Source organism: Colletotrichum fioriniae, assembly GCF_027942845.1.
Source record: "Colletotrichum fioriniae strain IMI 355084 chromosome Unknown scaffold_1, whole genome shotgun sequence".
In the NCBI taxonomy this organism is placed as follows: Eukaryota; Fungi; Ascomycota; class Sordariomycetes; order Glomerellales; family Glomerellaceae; genus Colletotrichum; species Colletotrichum fioriniae.
Genome location: NW_027076837.1, coordinates 1,768,891 through 1,788,903, shown reverse-complemented (window position 1 = coordinate 1,788,903; position 20,013 = coordinate 1,768,891). Strand labels below are relative to the sequence as shown.

The 20,013-nt window shown below is 52.8% G+C and overlaps 4 protein-coding genes across 4 annotated transcripts; 1 reads left to right on the top strand and 3 right to left on the bottom strand.

Annotated features, from left to right (window-relative positions):
* Positions 1–556: 556 nt before the first annotated feature.
* On the bottom strand, positions 557–3,319 carry N0V96_000471 (uncharacterized protein; the record flags this gene model as incomplete). Its single annotated transcript, XM_053193435.2, has 1 exon — positions 557–3,319. The coding sequence occupies one exon, from the start codon at positions 3,317–3,319 to the stop codon at positions 557–559; it is 2,763 nt and encodes a 920-aa protein (XP_053049152.2).
* Positions 3,320–7,111: 3,792 nt separating this feature from the next.
* On the bottom strand, positions 7,112–8,992 carry N0V96_000470 (uncharacterized protein; the record flags this gene model as incomplete). Its single annotated transcript, XM_053193436.1, has 1 exon — positions 7,112–8,992. One exon carries the CDS (start codon positions 8,990–8,992, stop codon positions 7,112–7,114), a length of 1,881 nt encoding a protein of 626 aa, XP_053049153.1.
* Positions 8,993–10,465: 1,473 nt separating this feature from the next.
* N0V96_000469 (uncharacterized protein) lies at positions 10,466–11,788 on the bottom strand (the record flags this gene model as incomplete). Its single annotated transcript, XM_053193437.2, has 2 exons — positions 10,466–11,060; positions 11,118–11,788. 2 exons carry the CDS (start codon positions 11,786–11,788, stop codon positions 10,466–10,468), a joined length of 1,266 nt encoding a protein of 421 aa, XP_053049154.2.
* A 7,073-nt stretch (positions 11,789–18,861) lies between these two features.
* Positions 18,862–19,421, top strand: N0V96_000468 (uncharacterized protein; the record flags this gene model as incomplete). The annotated part of the gene is made up of 2 exons (XM_053193438.1): positions 18,862–19,074; positions 19,206–19,421. The coding sequence occupies 2 exons, from the start codon at positions 18,862–18,864 to the stop codon at positions 19,419–19,421; spliced, it is 429 nt and encodes a 142-aa protein (XP_053049155.1).
* Between the last annotated feature and the right edge of the window lie 592 nt (positions 19,422–20,013).

Here is a 20,013-nt window from a genome sequence, read left to right as displayed (position 1 = left end):
CTTTGCAATGATGGGTTTGAGGGGATAGATAGATGGCACAGCACATTCGAGATACCATTTCAATTTTCCCGAGTATAATCCGATTCTCATATTCTCTATTAATTACCACGTGTCCCACACGGAGAAGCCAAGCGGGGCGGTTCTCGAACCCGGGACATCGCCTAACTAGGAAACCGAGGTCCTCAACGATAGGGCATGATTGGCTGGATGACTGGCAAGGCACGGCCATAATGAGATGAAGACAAGCGAACATCGGATCACACTCACTGGACGTTACTTGGTTCCAAAGAAGTATAACAACTAATAGGTGTATTGGTCCTCGAGTCAGTCTCCACCCCATAGAGCTGGCTGATGATATGTAGTCTCCCTATGATACAATTCTCTACACAAACTTGCAAGGCAAGTATGATTACCGTCCTCTTCCTGTCCTCTACTTTCGTTCGTAATTTTCTTCCGGCCGAGTAGGAGCTCAATTGCAAAAGAGCAATTGTATAGCCCGAATGTCGTATTATCCTTTTCAAACTTGCATTACATCGTGTTCCTTTTGCCCTTACGTTTAGTGCAATTTCTCCTTCAAATAGATCACTGCTGCATATCCTGCGCAACAGTTTGTCGTCATTCCGTGAGCGCACCAGGGGCACTTCACCGTCGTAGAAATAAGTCCGCTGACTCCCAGCTTCCGGTCCTCCACCATGCTATCAGGTTTTGCCATGCACTCGTAGACTTTGCTCGGCATGTCGTGCAAGAACTTGCAACTACAGCATTCCACAAGCATCTTGGCAACTGGCTCAGGAACGCCATTGGGAGGCACAATGGACGCACGTGAGACGCGGCTGGAGCGCGGTGGCGGCATTGACTTGCGGGCTTCTTCGAGGTAACTTGAGGGATTCGAAGGTCCCTTGGTGGACACAATCGATTTCCTGGAAGCTACGTCCGCAGGGAACGAAGACTGTGAGGCTGCTTTCGCGTGCAAATTAGTCACAGAGCCACGCTTTGATGAGCGGGGTGGCGGTGGCGGAACAAGAGACCGGGGCACGAGAGGTTGATGCTTGAGCTTCGGAAGGAAACTCGTGTCAAGTGCGAGGTCAGGACTCGAGCGGCTCTTAGTCAAGCTCGGATGACGCTGGACGACGCTATGGACTTCCTCTTGTACCGGCTCAATGTTGTTGCCAATCTCCTGAGCGTGCGCATTCTTCCCATAATCGTATGGACTCGTCAAAGAGGCAGATGTAAGTGGGGTTGCCATTGCGGATGTCTTCGAGCTGTCGGTGTGTGTTGGAGTGGGATAGCTCTGCGACGAGTCGCTGTCCTCGGCATCAGCAACGCTAGCCTTTCTACCAAACTTCTCCGTCACCAACGCTTCGAGCTCGTTGAGATGAGCCTCATGATTTTGGACCGGGATTTGGGGGGGCAGGCTGATCCGTTGATTGGTGGCAATTGGAGAGGCCGTCTGCATCGCTGCCTTGTGAGAAAGCCTATACGACCGTGTGTCGTTCGTAACAACCACGGTCTCGATATCGACCCGGCCAAGTTCTCCATCTAAAGGCGGCAACCCTTTTTCGGATTGCGGCCTTGAAGAATCAGGAGTGGTGGCGGGTGACGGAGAAGGCAGGGACTCATCGCATGAAGACATTGAAGACCTGTGTGTCGGGCGTGCTGATGAGTCTCTCGAGGTCGATTCAGTAGACTCGGCAAACGGACGTGGCGGGGCTGTGAAAGGTGATGGATCGTCGGTTGAGTACCTAGAGCTTGACGTTGAGTCGGGTGTCATGGTAGTATCGCGCGCTGCCCTGGCGAAATAATTGGAGACAGGCGGCTTGGATGATCCCGGAGTCGACACTTTCTGGAATGCGGCTTTGGCGGCATCCTTGAAACTTCTGATGGCTGCTCCAGGGGTAGCCGGATGCCTCTCACGCGATGCCGATATTTCGGGAGGCAGAGGTATCTCTTTAGACATCATTCTAGACATGGGAGGTCCCTGAGACGTAGACCGATCAAATGATTGCTGTCCCGGACTGCCTGCTGGCGGTGTGTATGGAAGCCGGAATGTGAGTGTGAAATCTTCAACCGGGGTTGACTGGTCTTTGTAGCCGCCGAGGCTAGAGAGTGATCCATTGCGTGGAGGGAAGTTGGAACCCATTGGACTGCTCTCTGAAGAAGAAGAGTACGCTCGAGATTGAAGTGGGCGATTGGAAGCCGGAGGATAGTGAGACTTGGCAGACGAGACGCGAACTTCGTCTCTGTAGCCGTTGATGGACCGTTCTCTGCTTTGTTGGCGAGACTGGTGAACGTAACTCTCTCTTCTTCGTCCTCGCTCTTGCTCAACCACAACCTCGCTAAGTCCGTTGTGGATCTCCAACTGATCGTCTTCGGCAGGCGCTTGTGATTGCTTCGTGCCGTTCATCCATTGTTGAAAATTGCTCACATCTGGTACAGGCGGTGCTGTGGGCGAGACTAAGGGCTGAGACCAAGAAAAGGTGTTGGTAGAAGCGGATCGTGGGGTCTTGGGCCCGTATGAGTCTTCGTCGTATTCATCAGGTCGCTCTCCTTGCGGGTCGAATGAGAATGAACGCGGCAACGCTGAAGGCGTCATTACTGGCGGTGTTACCCTAACTTCAGGCCCAAATGAGTGAGACCTCTGACCAGTAAGGAAAGCTGGCGGATTAGGTTTTCTGAAGGGCATGCCGGCGTCATTCTGTCTTTTCTGCTCCAGCTTCAAGCCGCCAATGAAGCCTTGGTCATCGTTGTTATGAGACTGATTATGGGTCTTGTGGCCGGTCAAAGCAGCTTTCAGCTGCATGGCTACCGAGTCTGACCGTTGTCTGGCATGCTGAGGACGGATTGAAGGTGGTGGCTCATAGAAGGCCTGGGCGCTGGCTGACCGAAGATGCTCGTTGACGAACACGGTTGGGCTAGAGATTGACCTCGATGCATTTGGAGGTCTCGGCGGGGAAGCTTTGTTGTTCGGTCCAGCTTTGCTGAGCTTGGCTGCCAACTTCTTCTTCACAGATTTGGCCTCCTTCTCGGCTTGCTTCTCGGCCTGTTCCTTTTCCTTCTTGCGGATCTTAGCTTCGCTTTTCTTTTCCTTCTTCTTGTTCTGACCAAAAGATTCCCAGCTTGGTGAGTGGCAGATCGAGGAGGCGTCGTCGGCAGTTGGTTCGTCGACCATATCGACGTCGAGGAAGGTCACCGTCTTGTGCTTGTGCTCCACCGATTCCTTGCGCTCCGACCCGCGATCGATCTCAGACTTGACGTTCGAGGGTGGTGGAACGGAAATGGAAAGAGAGGGCAACGCTGTTGCTCGGCGGACCGCTTTCATAGCAGAAGGTGGTAGCTCCGGTTTCTGTGTGGGAAGTTGAGCTGACGACTCCCTCCGGCGAGACTGGAGAGGAGCTATAGGCTTCACAGGCGGAGCGGGATGAACAGTAGGGAAAGGTTTCAGTTTCGGAGGAGACTGGGCAGGTCGGCCATGATTAAGCTGTTGCTGAAGAACCTGCTGAAACGCCAGGTGAGAGGGATGGGTCGCCGCAGGCATGGACTGATGCCCCTGAAGACGCTCGAGCTACAAGATGAAGCGTGTTAGTGGGTGGGAGCTAACATAGCCAAATTGGGTGTGGATGCTACGTGGTAGGAAGCGTCAGGTTAGGGTGGGATCGGCCTACCTTCCGAATGTGTTCCAGCTCTAGCATCTTCTGAAGGCTGTCAGACCGGCCGCGTTGCGGCTTGGTCGACTCGCGTTGAGCGCCCGTTGCAGTCATTCTTGGGTATCTTGTCGTGCTTGTCTCGAGGCGTGTTTGGAGGTGGATTGTCGTAAGTGGAGTCGTGGCGTCAAAAGTGGGAGAGGATAGCCAGCTAGTTAGTGTTGGAAAGAAGATGAGGCGTTGCTAATGGAGACGTTTCTGCGTTGTCATTTCTTCGTGACGCTGGTATGGCGTTTGCTAATACTGAAAGACTAAAAAGGTGATGTAATGAACAGTTTGTCGAAAGGTAATTGCGACCGAAAACCCCCAGGGCGCGGCGGTGAATTGGTGTTGTAAAGATGTTGTCGCGCGGTTTGAGGCGGGGCCCAGAAAAAAGACGGTGAAAGACGGGCGCGTATCCGTAAAAGTTGAGACGGAAGAATCAACAGACGGTCGAATTAGGTATTGAAGAGGCCAAGGCCAACGAGAGAAAGTGCGACAAAGTAACGTTGTCGTCGTGAAACCAAGGAAAAGCGGAAAATTCGAAATGTCCAGCGAGGGGCAGTTACAGTTACGAAAGGGGAATTCTAGAGGAAAGAGCAGGGTAGGGTTGATATTTGGGAAGGAGGCCGGGGTTCGCTGAGACTAAGAGGGGTTCTCGAATGCGGGATGCTGGTCCCGATGCTGATGCTGGAAAGAGACGGGAAAAAGGAATACCTAGAAGGAACTGTAGATCGGGATAAGCTGGATCCTAGTCATCGGAGGCACCTTATGCAGACTGCAGACCTGGAGCTTGTTTACAACACCTCAAGCACCTTGACCTATCTGAGAGGGCAAGACCACCGAGATGGCAACGACACCACAGACGTTTAGCAACCACCTTGAACTATTGAGAACCCGGGCACATAGCAAGTGAAGTCAAATCATGGTCAGATTCTATCAGGTCTCGTCTGCACAACAGCCGGGAAGGGCCAAGGCCATTGAGCGGGACACGGACTGGCGGAATAAGATGACTACCATGGGGATGCCTTCTCAATGGGCAATTGGCACGAGCGTGAGGTAGCCATCGCGCATGTTAGCTACCTAGGTAAGCCGTTCCCATCCATCCGACAGCGTGCAGACCACACCAGACGGCTTACCCCATAGAGGTCAGGGCAACGTGAGATGGGATGGTGATCAGCCCTTTACCGTCCCAGAGCACGTCTGAGTTGAGGATCGGGAGCGAGAACAGGTGCAGCAGGGCAGAGGTCCCGGCACAGGTTCAGCTGGACAGTAGAAAAGCTGCATGATGTAAGAAAAACCTAGTACCAAAGAAAGAGGCCAAGGTAGGTAAGCACGTAAGGTACCGAAGAGACATGATGCGCCAACAACTTCAAGGTTGGCTACTAGGTCTCGGCAGGACCTACTCAGCGCATATTGTTGCTAAGGACGGGACGGAACCAGTAAGGTAGCAGGTGCTTTAGCAGCAGGCAGCTAGAACAATGTACCTTGCCGTGCCGTGTCATGAAGGTCATATTGCCTGATACAAAGGAGAGCCATCGGGGTGTTGCATGTCATCTAGGTATCCGTTGGCGCGTGGTGTTACACGGCGGAGCAGTGGTTGTGGCGGCGAGAGTGAGAGGCTTGTCCAATGGCGAGTCGGAGAAGGTGTCTTCGATTGCCCCTTCGCCGCAGCAGATGGTTGAATGGCTGGTTTTCATGCCGCTTGCCATGCGAGGCCTTGTTGAGAGGTGGGATTCGGGATCGTTCCCTTTCCTTTGGACACATGGGAATTTTGAGTTGCGACGCTCGATACGAGCTTTTGATGTGCGTTGGACGGTTGGACGAGCTCCAGCTGGACCGGGGACCGCTGCAGGCGCCAGTGACGCCACCCCTTGGTATCCACTGTTAACGAACACCGGCGATTTTATCCTGGCGATCAGCACCGGGACATGGCTAGCTTAACACTCACCGGCTATTTTGAGAAGGAGCAAGCGGGGGGGCTCTGTTCTTTCCCCTGGCTGTTGGGCGTTTGTTTGCAGCAGAAAGAAGCAAGCAGGAACGCTGGTGTTCATTGTTTCCCCCACACATCAGTCATCACACAATCGTTTGAGCGTTTTCCCTCCGAGCCTTCCATTCCTGAGAAACAAGGCAGTCAAGGCATCCCCGGCCGTTGGCGTAGCGTCCTTTGTGGCTTCTGCCCGCAACCCACCTCGTCCCGCCGCTAAAAGCCTGACCTTATTCCCCCATTTCCTTGCCTCACCTGAACTTGAAGCTGTGGACGACCATGTATGTGGAGCCAACCAAGCCGGCGACATCTTGGCGACTATTCTGCCCGTTAAACCTCAATCACGGACCTCTACCAGCCCTTCGTCCGACCTGTCTCTCGTCATCAAGGTTTATGATTTCTACTGTAGAATCAAGACCAGCTCGTCGGCACAAACCATCACGCACAATTCAATAAGGTAGTCACTGACAGCACAATTCGTATTTTGCATCGTCCCATCAACTGACACCTGCATATTGTCCACTCATAAACACTCCCACACCACCACCGCTGACCCCGACCTGCATGCCTTGATCGATGGGCTCCCTGTCTTCCATTCTTGGCTCGCCTCCAAGCCCTCACACAACGAATTCGTCCGAAAAGAGGGTGCCGACACGCAAGCGAGAAACGAACCAGAAGAGACAAAAATAGTTGAGGAGACATTGTGGCATACGCCCACACCAGAATGACACACAAAGCTAGCCTCAACCGCCTGCCTCTACCGTCTACATTATCCACAGCCGGACATGATGACCAAACAACAATTCAATCTGCGGATTTCACAATCCTGGCCCCCCTCGTCGCGGCTCTCCACATGTCACCGTACCGGGCAACCCCTGGCTCAATCGATCAAAATTGCTGTTCATCGGCGTCCCTGGAGCTAGTCCATTTCGGCAAAGGAGTCCGAGCCTCGCCTTATACTTCAAACCAAAGCTACCCTCTTCTCACGACAAAGCGCAGACCGCACAGGCTTCGGTTACGAGCAAGCTTCAAGATCTTCTTGCTGAAGCCGAACGGCACTCTACCAGCCCATCTTTGGATCGTCAACGACTTGGCCGTCCGACCGCCCGGTAGCCTGCAGAGCTGTTGCCCAGTAATCGCTGTTTTTGGATTCACGTTTTTGAATTGAGGGACCACACGCAACTTTTCCACGCAAATGTACAAGCGATTTGCAACAAAAATCGTTTGTACATTGAATAGCAGACGCCCGCAGGCTATGTTCTATCTAGCTGAACGAGCCTACTACCCTACTTATACAGTGGCACGGCAAGTGCTCAAAGCATCCCAATACCATGGGTGCGGTTACGCCTCGTAAACGCCAACAACCAAAATCGCTACCTAATTAAGCCAACCCACAAAGAACATGCAGATCTACAAAATGCATCGCGTCAATGATCGAGCCTACCTACGCTGCATTCCGGCTCGTCGTCCGCTCGTTCCGTTGCACTTGCTCCTCCACGGTCTCAGGGTCCGGGCTCACGTGCATCCAAACCTCATTGCCCTTCTCCCAGTTGATCAGCCCCGAAGGCATGCCTGATGCATCGCCTTTCCCCATCAAGACCCGATTCTTGTGCCGAAACCATCTCTTCACCCGTAGAGTCGCTTCATTGTCAACCTTGAGGCGGACTGCAATCCATTGGTCGTCCGGTCGGTGATCGTGCGTCACCACAGCAAGTGGTTCTGCCGGTGGCTCCGTTGTCTTCAAGATTTCTTCGTCTACCCAGGTGTTGTATTTCGTCTGCTCCGGAGGTAGCGTAATTTTCAAAAACTCGAGCGACGGTGATATCGTCAGGTAGATGGCTCGCAGAGGATTCACCAACGTCTTCATGAACAGGTCTGTCCAAGTCGAGTACAGGACGGCAAAGTCTGTCTGGGAGAGATGGGTCGACCCCCGGATCGTCATCATCCAGGTTAGTGCGTTCTCACCCCTAGCCTCGTTGCAAACGTCGACAAGTCTGTCAAAGTTTTCTTGCCAGTGCATAAAGGCTTCCGATCCGATCGACAATAAGGGTTTCTTTACGCGGTGACTGGGATTCTCTCCTGCGCGTGGCGTTGCCGGGCCCCAAGCGTCGAGAATGATGCCTTGACCAACCCAGCTAAGCGACTCGGTTCGCAAAGCTTCGACCGTCGTTGCTCCGCCAAACGAGTGACCCATTATTGTCACGTTGTCGAGGAACATCCTGTCTTGCCAGTCGTCCCATACGATGCCTTTAAGCCCCTTGGAGCTGGACGCCACATTGCCCTTCTTCCTCAGGTTCATGGCTTCAACTTCGCGCCCGCGGCCACTGTCGATATATCCAAGGATGCGGAAGGCCTCCTCGATTTCCGTCATTCTCATCTCAATCTGCGCAGCGCGCAATTGCATGTCTACGCCCTGTTCGTTGTTCGGTGCCGTGTCCTGCTCGTTATTCTTGGGGAAAAGATAGTCCACGCAGTAGTGTTGCCCTGAGTCTTTTCCATTTTTCTTGTTCCTAATCTTTTTGGCGTTGACCGTTTCCAACGAAGATTCGCTGTCGGATACCTCCCGATGTTCCGGGAGGTTCACATAAGTCCTCGCACCGCTCCCATCCCTGTGCTCGACTGCCACAACAATGAAGCCATAACTTGCCAACTCTCCGCAGATGGAGCTATAGCTCATCCTCGAGCCGCCCAGGCCGTGGCTGAAGATGATGACAGGAAACTTTGGCTTCTTGCGCGAGCTCGACTCCTCGTTCCTCGCCGTCTGACCCGTCGGACCTTCGTCGCCCAGCATCTCTTCCGGCCAATGCTCTGCGAGCTTCGCGTTCCTCAGCGCGGGGAGCTTGGTGAACATGGAGGTGGCGGCAATGTAGGCCGTGACCGGGAGATGCGGGATGCTGAACTCCTTGGCGTAGCCCTTGCAGGTAAGGACCCGCGGACGCGGGAGCCATCCGACCCGTGAGAGCTTCGGCTTCTTGGCACCGTCGGCCTTTTTCCCATTCTTCTTGCTGTGCTGCTGCTGCTGCTGCTGATGACGATGATGATCGGGAGCGGCGTGATCGTCCGTCTGGCTCTTTACGGTGCACGGGTAGTAGACGGCGAAGAGGACGGTATCGAGCCTCAGTAGCGGGACGTTGTGGCGCCTGAGCTCCGAAAAGGTGCGCGGTTGGCGGACCGGTGCCTCGATTTCGAGGAATCCCACGCCGTAGGGTCCTGTGTAATAGGGGAGGGAGTGTAGAAAACGTTCCCTGAGTGTTTTGGGCGGGTTGGTGTCGGATCGCCGTTTCCTGTCCTCATTTGAGGCCTTCTTCTTGGTTTCTGAACTCATTGTCGAAGAGAGAGAGAGAGAGAGAATCCTCGATCTGTCAGAATCGGGAAAGATGCCAGCAGGCCTCAAATGTTGAGGTTTGAGTGAGCTGCAGGGGATATCCTATGCCCGTTGACGGGGAAGTCGAACGAGAGGACTTGGGTTGCTGTGGAATTTAGATGTCATGGCGGTGCGGGTAAGCGTGGAGACAGACGCAGCTGGGAGGGAAGTCCCGGGTTTAAGGTAAGTAGGTGGGAGGATCGGAATTGGGGGCTAAGATGGGCTTTACATTCCTAATGGCGCGTGCCAATGCAGGAACCTAAAGAGAGTCTGAGAGAAGGGGGGAAGGGAAAAAAAAAAGATTTAGACGAAAAAAGGGCGGCAGATTGCGCGCCGCACGCTTGACGTTTCTGGTCGCTTGGTGGTCAAAGGGGGCTGTGAGATTAAAACGTGAAACCGAAGAGTCCGGAAAGGACGCCTGACGTCATGAGGGAAAAGTGCCATTGACAATTTGAAAAACCCCGGATTCTCTGAAAATGATACGCGCGCACATCACTTGTGGGAACTTTGAGGAGCGGGTAGGGGGCGGTCGTTATTGACAAGGGTCAAACTCCCAGGATCCAGTCTAGAATCGAATACCTACAATCGCATGGCATGCGTTTCCCATCTCAATTGGGGGTCTCCATTGGAGATATCCGTATTCGCAACGTGGGTGCTTTGATTCCCGTTTGTAGGGCGACATGGGTTTCACTCAGCGAGACATGTGTTTTTGATCCGTGTGTTGGGCATGCGTTTCTCAACTATAACACAGGGAATGCGCAAGAAAGGGATTCGGTGTGAGGGAAAAAAATTTCCAAAAAAGTCAATTCCAATTGGCTATACTCTGTAGGGTTGAGACAATCGCTGGATGCCTCGGCGCTCGGGTATTGCATCCATCTATCTCTCCCTCCCACTTCCAAGTTCTCCCACTTCCAAGTTCTCCCACATGCTTCTTCCTCGCTCGACGACCCTAGGGCTACGGTGAGGCGCACCGTCCGTCCGGCCATCGTCCGGACATCTCGAGCTCAATCCTTCGTCGCTACGCGAGCCCGGATGGCATCGTCCGGCCTCTTTTGGTTTTCCTCCTCTTTTCTCCTTCCTAGCCTCTCAAGTTCCTCTTCTCTCGGCACGCGACCTCGGCGAAATTTGTCACTGGAGCCGTGGATGAGTGATTCCAAATGGATGTGTTTGGGTAAAAGCTCGCGTGCCTGACGATCGTGGCCAACCCTGATTCGCCTCTGATGGCGGCGCTAGAGTGCGCGATATCGGGTAGTTTCTTTCGGCGATGCAACCGGAGAAGGTGGGCCCATAATGCGACGGCCTGCGGACTTATCGCCGGTTACCGCCGGATGGCCGGAAGTGATCCGCCGCCGCCGCCGCCGCCGTCATGGGAGTGGACCCGATGACGCCAAGACTTATTCCTCTGCAAATGCTTAGATCCGGTCCGACTACGGCTTAATTTTGGTTGTTGGGAAACCGATTGTCTAGGAGATTGTCGTATTGCCACAGCTCTGGCTGGTAATCCATTGGTAGTCTCCAGTCGGCCATATCCATAAATCCGGGGAAAAGCTGACCGTCGTTGGGCGACGCTAATCCTGCTGACATGTCCATGAATGGTGACGTTTGTTGTTGCTGCTGGTCCGCCATGGAAAGACTTGTCATGGGACCGAGGACATCGGGGGTGCTTCCGTTTATACTACCGCTACGGGCCGTCCCTGGTCCGGGCATCTGGGGAGAGAAAGCTCCCTGCATCGCACCCGCGGAGCCGGGCATCATCGGCATACTCGGGGCCGGGAGTGGGACTTGCGGAACAGGAAGCATGTGCGGAGGCAGGGTCGGGGTGTTTGCCAGGACCGTAGCTGCAACGTCGGCGATGACCTTGATGATTTGATACGAGATGACACTCTGGTGGTACGGGTCGTACTTTTCAAAGAAGGAGATGACAGTGCGAATTAGGTCGAGATCACGGCGAGCTCGGGGGTTGTTTTTGTTCTGGAGAATGTTGACAAACAAAATGTCAACGCTCCAAGCGATTTGATAGAGGAGGTAGCTAGGAAGCAAGTGTGAGCTGCATCATTCATTATCTCGATGAGATGAGGACACTTACGGCGTGTATGGGTGTTCGATCTGATGGTAGTTCAGCAGGGATATGGCCGCGCGCGATGCGCTCACGCAAAGCGCCAGACTGGGGCCTATATCACCGGCTTCTACCCCCTCTTGATCCTCCAGTGTGGGTAGCCGGAAAGCCGCAGAATGGATCGCGACAACGAGTTGAAAGTAGGTGAAGTGCAACGTCGTCAGACACACCAGCCTAGAGTAGTCGCCGTCAAGCAGGGCATCGACGTTGTCGGCGCGAATCATCGGAGGGATGCTTTGACGCCATTCTGTCAGCTCGTTATCGAGACGGCGGATCTCGGCCTCTAGCTCGGCCGCGGGAAGGCCGCTGCGAGAGTACAAGGTCGTGGAAATGCGCCCCTGGATCTGGGCAAGGCGGACCTGCTCGAGGAAGAAGTTGAGCGTCACGTCGTTGGGGTAGTAGTACATGCTGTACCCATCGGATGGGTGCTCTTCGGGGAGATCCAGGAGGAAGTCGTCGCTAATGAGGGCAGGCTTTCCGATCCGCAGCATGAGATCGTGGTCGATCACGTATGCGTGCCAGAAGAGACGGCGGCGGTGGAGGTGTTCTGTAGGGATGAGCTGTTGAGGGCGCGCAAAAGTCACGTCCGGCTCTGGCCGATGATAACCTGCCATCAAGAGGAGCTGGACTGTGAGACCCATGAGAGTGAGCGCAATATGGTTCTCAGATGTGAAGCTGAAGTAAAGAACCTGCGCAAAGGGTTAGTTTTTGTAACCTTGCGGAATACGAGCAGCGTAGGGGAACCCACTGTTGACAGTAATGCCCCAATCGCCAGAGGCGATGGTGTGCGCAAGATGATATTGGGTACCATTCCTAGCGCATTGTAGATGTATTTTTGATACTCTTCCCGATTCCGCATGACATTCCTCTTGCGTAAGGTGTGGGCAATAATAACGTTAACCGCCATGCGCCAACCTGGATCCGCCGGCGGCTGGCCCTGAAAGTAAGCCTTTAGAGCTGCTCGTACCTCGTGCTCTTGGAACAGTCGTATGCCAGTGTTCATGGTCACGAAATAATCTAGGTTGGATTGAATCAGTGACCGCACCATTGTAACACTAAGGCCCACTTGGACCCGGGTAGACGATCAAAATCGCTCGCATCACCTGGCTAAACTCACCGTTGACGCATTCCATAATGACATGGTTTGGAGGTAGAGGATGGTTCGTGTCGGCATGTTCAAGATACGGCTGTACATTGCCATATACGACCTTTGGCTGCATAGCTTTCAATGCATTGCTGAACCTCGAATCCCCGATGAGAAGCTCAATTTGACCCAAACCTTGCGGCGAGAGTAGGGAGCAAGCACCTAGCACGTGAACACTGTCAACGACCACGATCTGAGAGGACCAATGGCATGGGCAAGAAGAATCCATCATTACGTACCTGCTGCGATTATCGTACTTTCGTCAGGGGCACCGATGTAATACGGCCTTGCCCCGGTCGAGGCCGACGAAGTAGCTGACGGCGGCGATGGGTAGTTGTCAGGGTTTCCGGAAGATGGGCTCGCACTACTAGCCTTACGCCTGGACAGGGGCGACGGGTTGTTTGACGACGTCGTCGCCAGGGGTGAGGCATTTGAGGCGCTTGCCTTTGCCGCCTCACTGGCGGTCGGGACATATTGCTGTGGAGGTGTCGGTCCCTGGTCTGGCTTCTGGAGCTCCTCCACCAGCCTCTCCATCTGAGCCAGTCTCGAAACTACATCTTCATAGAGTCTGTTGAACGCAGCACCATGGTGAATGTGTCAGCCATCCACAAGCCAGTAAAGTAGATCGGAGATAAGGGTCACATCGGCCCTCCCCCTTTCCCCTCGACAGCTACCAGTGAGTTGAGGGTGAGGATGAGCACAGCGAGTGATTCGCCAGGAAGGAGATGAGGAGGTTCACTCACGGTCTCTGGCGACGTCCCGATGACCGTCGTCCTTCGGGCCAGGCACATTCCAAGCCATACCTGACACAGTTTGAACAAATTGGCGTCTTGTGGTCGCATCTAATCTGTAGTTGCAACGACGAGCCGTCCCGTCGGTTAGCCCAAGATGAACCCCACGCGCTTAGTTGCTCGGTCTCGCTCTCTGTCTTTCTTGAATGCTGGGGTTGGATTATTCGCGCCGATAGGCGTGAAGATCAACGGCATCCAGCATCCTTTCAAAGAGCGAGGGCAAACCAGCCCACCGGAACAGGAGATTGGACCCTTACCTTGCGGCGCCGGCATGGAGTGCAAGCCAACGGACGCGGTCTCGGAAGTGCGTCGGACCCGCGGTTGGCCGCTTGTCCGTCTGGCGGTGACTGATGGTCTTCGGGGCTCTGCTCCATAACTTTGATGCTTGGCGTCGAAAGGAGACGGACTGATACAAGTGCGGTAGGGTAGAGAAGAAAATAAGAATAATAGACCTCCGTGTCCCGTATGTAGGGACAACTTTCTCTCGGTCTTCCTTGGATCAAACGTGGGAACCAAGAACGATGAACCGGATTGTTGGGACCAATTGACTCGTAGGAGGATGGGAAAAAATGCCAGCAGAGCGGTTTTTTCTTCTCTCCTGCGAGGGTCTCCGAGCGAGAAGGGTGGTGCTCCGGTGCGTGTTTGGGCTTGAGCTCTCCTCTCTCAGGGGAGGGGAGCAGGGGATGGTTAGGTAGGTTTGGGGGCTGGAATGGGTTGTGTCCGCGAATGTGGTGGGTTGAGGCTGTGGTATGTGTGCGTGTGTGTGAGAAAGGTGCATGTGCAAATGTGTCATGGATGTGCGGAGTGCCGCAGAGGCCCCTTCCCAAAGAGTCTTCCTTCCAACTTGCCTAGCGTCTCTTTCCCTTTGTCGGCCCTGTGTGCCTGGCTTTTTCTGCAGCTATTCCCTACGCCCTAACGTTACGCCCTCTTCTCTTCTCCGCACCTGCGCAAGGAGCCCGCCCTCGGTACACGGGTGGTTCCTGCGCCTCTGGTCTCGATCCTCTTTTCTTTGTCTGTTGGATCCTCTCGCTCTCTTTTCTTTCCCCTCGATGCTGCCGTGTAAGTCTTGGAGCAGGCGTTGCAATGATACAGAATACGAGTATGGAAAGTGAGTATGAGTGAGTGTAATGAGTGTCTGGTACCAGGCGGCTGGCGCGGAAATAATCGTAGTCCGTCGGAGTGCGCGGATTCAAGGGGTGCCTCCGTGGTTATAATGAGTGATTGTCTGCCTCTGGCCGCGACGCATCCTGATGCTTGTCTGGTGTTTTAGGGGCGAAGCTTAATCGCCCAACTCTAATCTCTGGCCCTTCTCTTTTTTGGGTCGTCCTTCCGGGCGGGTGGGGGATGTATTGGGATGCGTCACCGAAGATCGGACCGCGATTTACAACGAAATGATGCTTTCACCGGGGCTGGGCAGCAGTAATTATAATACGAAGATATGACTTCTAAAAGTATCTCTGTCTCTCTCTACAGAAACTGCAACAGCCAATATATAACCCTATCTAGCCCTGCATCCATAGTCACGGTCCTGCGTCTGATCTTTCATCATCCCAGACTCTCCCCAAATGACAACGGGCAAACCTTCATGTTGGAAAATTCAAACAGGCTGCGACTTTATCAATCTAGCCATCTCCACCATCAATCTCCTCCACGAGTCATGTTGCATTTCCACTAACCGCCTAGCTTACAAATGGGTGTCACTTTGCGGACGAATACCGTAATCTCATCACTGCATTACGCCGCCAGCAGTGAGCACGCCAGCAGCGCTCGAGTCCCAACGGTCACCGGCTTTGGCCGTGATACTGATCGGCACCGACTAACCCGAGTGAAGCACTATCATTGTGCCCCGATGTGAGATGCGTTTCGCCCGCAGGATTACTCATCTCGCCAGCGCATTTCCAAGTCCAAATACCTTACTACATAATTACTCCGACGCGCCGTCATCCGTTTTGCGACAACGGACTGCGACGTCTGCCCAAGTAGGTGTAATGTCAGTTGATTATACAGCGGTGATCCATGCGATACCGCCCTAGGCATATTGCTCTCCGGTACATAGACTACGGCTCCAGCAAAGACAAACTAATGAAATCTTGAGGCGGAACCCCCGTCATCACCAAGATGAATCGGCGATCCAAAATCCAAATTGATGAAAGCACAGCCTTTCGATACGTAGTTCGGACATATACAGAACCATCAACTAAACCGTTATCACGGAGAGTTGAACGGCAAACATGAAAGACTTACGCACAGATTTTCTCCAACAACGCCCTGCCGAGGCTCAAGGGCATCAAATCCCAAACGACAGCATAACAGATATGACTACCCATCGTCGACGCAGAAAACTCCGACGGGAGTTTCAGGCAGCGTAATGAAGAGTCTCTACGAAATGCGATTCTGCGGGGCGGGCCAATTGGGACCAATTGCTTTACAACTTGATCTAAGAGAGTTTCGACTAGTTGTTCTATTACCTATCCCCTTATGCTTGTCTGTGACACTCTGTTCCACTTATCAGACTCTGAAAAGGCGCGGACAAGCCGCACCGGAAGAGCCTGCCGATGAGCCCATTCTAAGCCAGGCGGACGTACAGAGCGGGCAGACCTAGCCTATTACGAAGAAAATATCCCATATGCACCTCGACTAACAATCCCCTTTCTAGTATCCCGTATCTTTAGATTTAAAATTTACGACCCGAGAGTCGAAAGCCGAACAGCACGTGCCAGCCTCATTTGGCGTGATTGGCGTCCGTTCTGAGGCAAGGTAAGGCAATAACCGTAAATCAGATCTAAAGAATCTGGAGTACTCTGCGCGTGGGCTTTGTGAGGCTTTTTAGAAGCGCCAAAAACTACCAAATATAGTCCTTGTCCCCATCCTACCTTACCCCACGCACTGTAGTGTTCTTTTCAAGTCTTGGCTCTGAGCTCCTCACAGCCTCATCTAATAGCATCCCCATACTCTCTAAGTATTCCAAATGCAATCATCCAACAGATCGAAGGGTCATACAACCAGTGGTATTCTCAGTATTTCACATGACTTTGAGAGCGTCGAGGCAACTCTTCATCCGTGCCAGAAACCCAGCTTGACTTCGAATAAGTGGCCAAGCCATAGGATGTAGAAGCTGCCTCGTTCTATCTGGTCTTCTGGCCTCACCAATGAATTTGACTTCCAGCCTCATCAAGGAAATTGCGGCAGGCTCCGAAGCTGTGCAGACGATAGGACAACAATGATAGGGCGGTTTTTGGCTCTTGGCACTCGACAAGCCCCAGCTCTCAAATCGCCTGGGCAGCAGCCGAGGAACAACTTCTCCAACTCCATGGATTCCTCGGAACGCCTATCTTACTCCACGAGCGCCTCAAGCCGTTATTTCTTTTTCCCCTTCCTCCCAGGGTTAATGCTCTACCAAGCGAATCTGTGGCAAACACCGCGGGATTTGGCTAGCCCAAACCATCAAAACGTGAGAGTTTTCGGTTCCGGCGGGACCTGCTGCGCGGGTCACAGGGGCCGCTTCGCGGCGGCCTATGCATCTTTCGGCCGGAGTCATCGGGTAGAACTCAATAGCATCCAGACCCGTGGCGAAGCTGGTATTTCTTTGCCACAATCACGAACAAAAAGCCTCTGGAGTCATCGGCGCATGATAATAGGAAGGTTGACGCTCCCTGATACTTCACGATGACCGGGTCATCCGGCTTCTCGAAGACAGCGTGATCCAGACTTCTGTGTCATTGGCAGTCATCCAGCGAGGAAGCCCCGGGTCACTGCCCCGATGGTCGGGGGGCGATTCCGACGAGCAAGCTTTCGGCAGGTTCGGCGAAGACGGCGGGATGCGCCGGAATTGAAGAGAAAGACGCATTCACGGAAGATGAAGGGATCGAACATCAATGCAGATTGATAGCATTGCCACGGTGTATACCAAAGGACAGGTCGGGGTTCGAGATGGCTTGTTGGACTTGATTCTGAAAGCTGACAGCTCCTCTATGCATCCATGATCCGTCTGACCCATCATCCAGGCAGCAGCATGATGCTTCGGATTTGCCCCGCGGATCCCACAAATTAGACTCTTTTGCCATTGATGGCTCGAGTCTAGATTCTTTATCAAATCCGGCTCCGAAAAGCTTCTCGAGGCTGACATATAGACCGATAAAGCAAGAAGCTTTGTTGTGGTTCATCGTGTAAAGCCGGCCAAGATCCGCCGCCGTCAGCAAGACCTACCTCTGTGAAGGAAGTATGGAAGCCGAAAGCAAACTCAGATCTTTTCTGAGAAGACAAAATAGTCAGGCGAGTAGATCAAAAGACACAAGCCACGTCGTATGACGTGTCTTGCTCGGGGCCCGCCACCGGTCGTGGCCGCAAGACATGTGTATGCAAGGCCCATCCTTCTTTGACGTGCATCTAGGTACAAATACACAAGAGAAAGAAATCAGAGACTCCCAACGAGGTCGTCCCATGGACTAGGTCTTGTAACATCTCTCATATATGATAACGGGTCTAGGCCACTCATGGGCTGATGTTGAGACAACGTCTTACTGCGGAACATTATTGATTTAGGGGAATTATATTCCCACTTGAAATTGCAGCATTGACCACGGAAAGTCCCATTTGCTCGCTACACATGGACAGAGCTGCACAAAATTGATGAACATCAGCACCTGGTGCTGTTCATAATACCTCACGACGTAGCGACTATGCTCCCGCCAACAGATGCATCCAGCGAAAGCCCACACGCAACTTCTTTGAGATCATACTTACTTCTCCCACATATGATTGTTAAGAGGTATTGTAAGTAAGGCAGATATTCACATTGACTATATCCCAAAGCTGGGCAAGTATCATTGAACCATAGGGATTTCCGCCAACTTAGCTAAGACCCGGCGCATTCCTGTAATATTGTCTCATTTCAATATTGCTCACAGCTGAGGGGTTGCCGAAGTACGTTTACTAAATCAAAATAAATCACATGGCCATCTCAGTGAAGGCCTATAGTGTTGTCTCACCGGTAAATGTCAAGATTATTGCATAGCCTATCAAACATGGCCTATCAAATCGACTCACTTCGTCAATTGATCTGACCGGTCATGTGAGACAGAGCCTAGACTGACGCCTTGACACCCAATCAAGAACTTCAATTGATGAAAGACGGGTTGGATAGACTGAAGATAGTGGCTTACCAACAATACCAGCATAATGGCAACTTTGGTCCGGAACATGTTGCATTACTTGACAAGTTGCCCTCCGTATGTCATCTCTCACAATGAGGTAAAATCTGACCAGGGTTAGATCACTTAAAAGGTGCTAGACCAGTGATTTGACCGAAGAAGACCCACCCACGTGGACATTCAATCCCTTCGTACTCAATAGGCTATTGTCCTGTCGTACAGTGTTTCTGTGCCGCTTCTAGATTAAGGAGGGCAGAGTCCTACCATCAACTAGGGCTTACTGTTGTGTGCGTGCATTTGATTCATACAACCAGAACGGAGAGCGGGGAGGGACAAACATCGTGAGATGTGGCTTACACCGCTGCGATGTTGCCTGGCACGTTGCAGCTCACGCGTTGAAATGCGTGAACAAACCTGCTGAGCGAGGTCGTGAGACAGCGAAACTTGCAAACGAGATCAAGAGGACCTTAGACTATGACATAATCTTTGCAACGAACTCATAACTAGCATTGTCGGATTCCACATGTTGGCTTTGGGATATAAAGAAGACCAAGACCACTATTTGCAAATTTATTGAAGCAAGCCCAACAGCTACCTCAAAACCCTCACCCCAATCAAAATCTCTCGAAATGCTCCTCACCAATATTGTAGTTCTCCTGGCCGCAAACCTTGCCACCAGCGCTGCTGTCGCCGTAGGCACCTCGTCAGACGTGATCAACCTCGACGCCACGGACCTCCAGCGCCGCGCCGCCTGTGCCGCGGCCGGCGTCGTCAATGGTCAGTGCGGCCGGTACTACCGCGGCACCGGCTGTAGCGACCAAATCGGAGCAATCGGGCCCGGCGTATGTCTCAATTCCTGAAACCCGTCTTCCCTGCCCCATTCCGCCCCTCCGAAACTCCCTCGTTACTGCTCAACATATGAAAAAAGCTTTCAAAGAGACGAAACTGACTTGGACCTCCATTCCCCCAACAGAGATGCAGCGGACAATGCTACTCCTCCTCCGACGCCATCGCCAGCCTCAGGGCCGTCGGCGACGGGACCTACGGGACCAACTGTCACCTCTACTATGACAGCAACTGCCAGAATCAGATTGGCGAGACTGGAAATGCTATCGTTGGTGGCGGGAAGTGTTACACTCCTCCGAGCGGGCAGACTGGGCATAGCTTGTTGTGCTGGTACAGGTGCTAGTCGCAGCTAAGGCGAAATGGGACCGGGCCAGAATGATGGAATCAACATACTGATATAAGTTACACCGCGTGGCTTTGTTGTTGTTGTATGTCAAAAGAATATCGATAGGAAGCTTGCGATGAACAATGGAAATCTCTTGATGGTAAACCCAGTCTGAAATGCCAGGGATGTCCATCTTAGCCTTCCAAGTCTTGCGACGCAACCTTGCAGCAAGCTTGTGTTGATTACCCCAAGAGGAGAAGCCTACCTGACGAGGACTTTGAAAACACTAATAGACCTATGTTCCGATAGATTATCGAAATCCATTAGTGACTCATTGGGTCAAGTGACTATCCTTACACGGTATTATTTGTGACTATGATCGACCATCTTCGCAGACGTCTTCTGAAGAAGAAAGTAGAGAGAAGATCAGGAGTGAAAATTTAATGCGCCCCGAATTTCAACTCAAGGCTAAGTGCTTATAGCCAAGTCTGAATTCGTCAGATAACTCGCTAGCAGTTGCCCTGTTTCCTCTCAAAGGATTGCTGACCACATGCGCGCCGCATTACTACCTTCTAGAACGAGATCAAGATCACCAAAGCCGGGCGAGGCG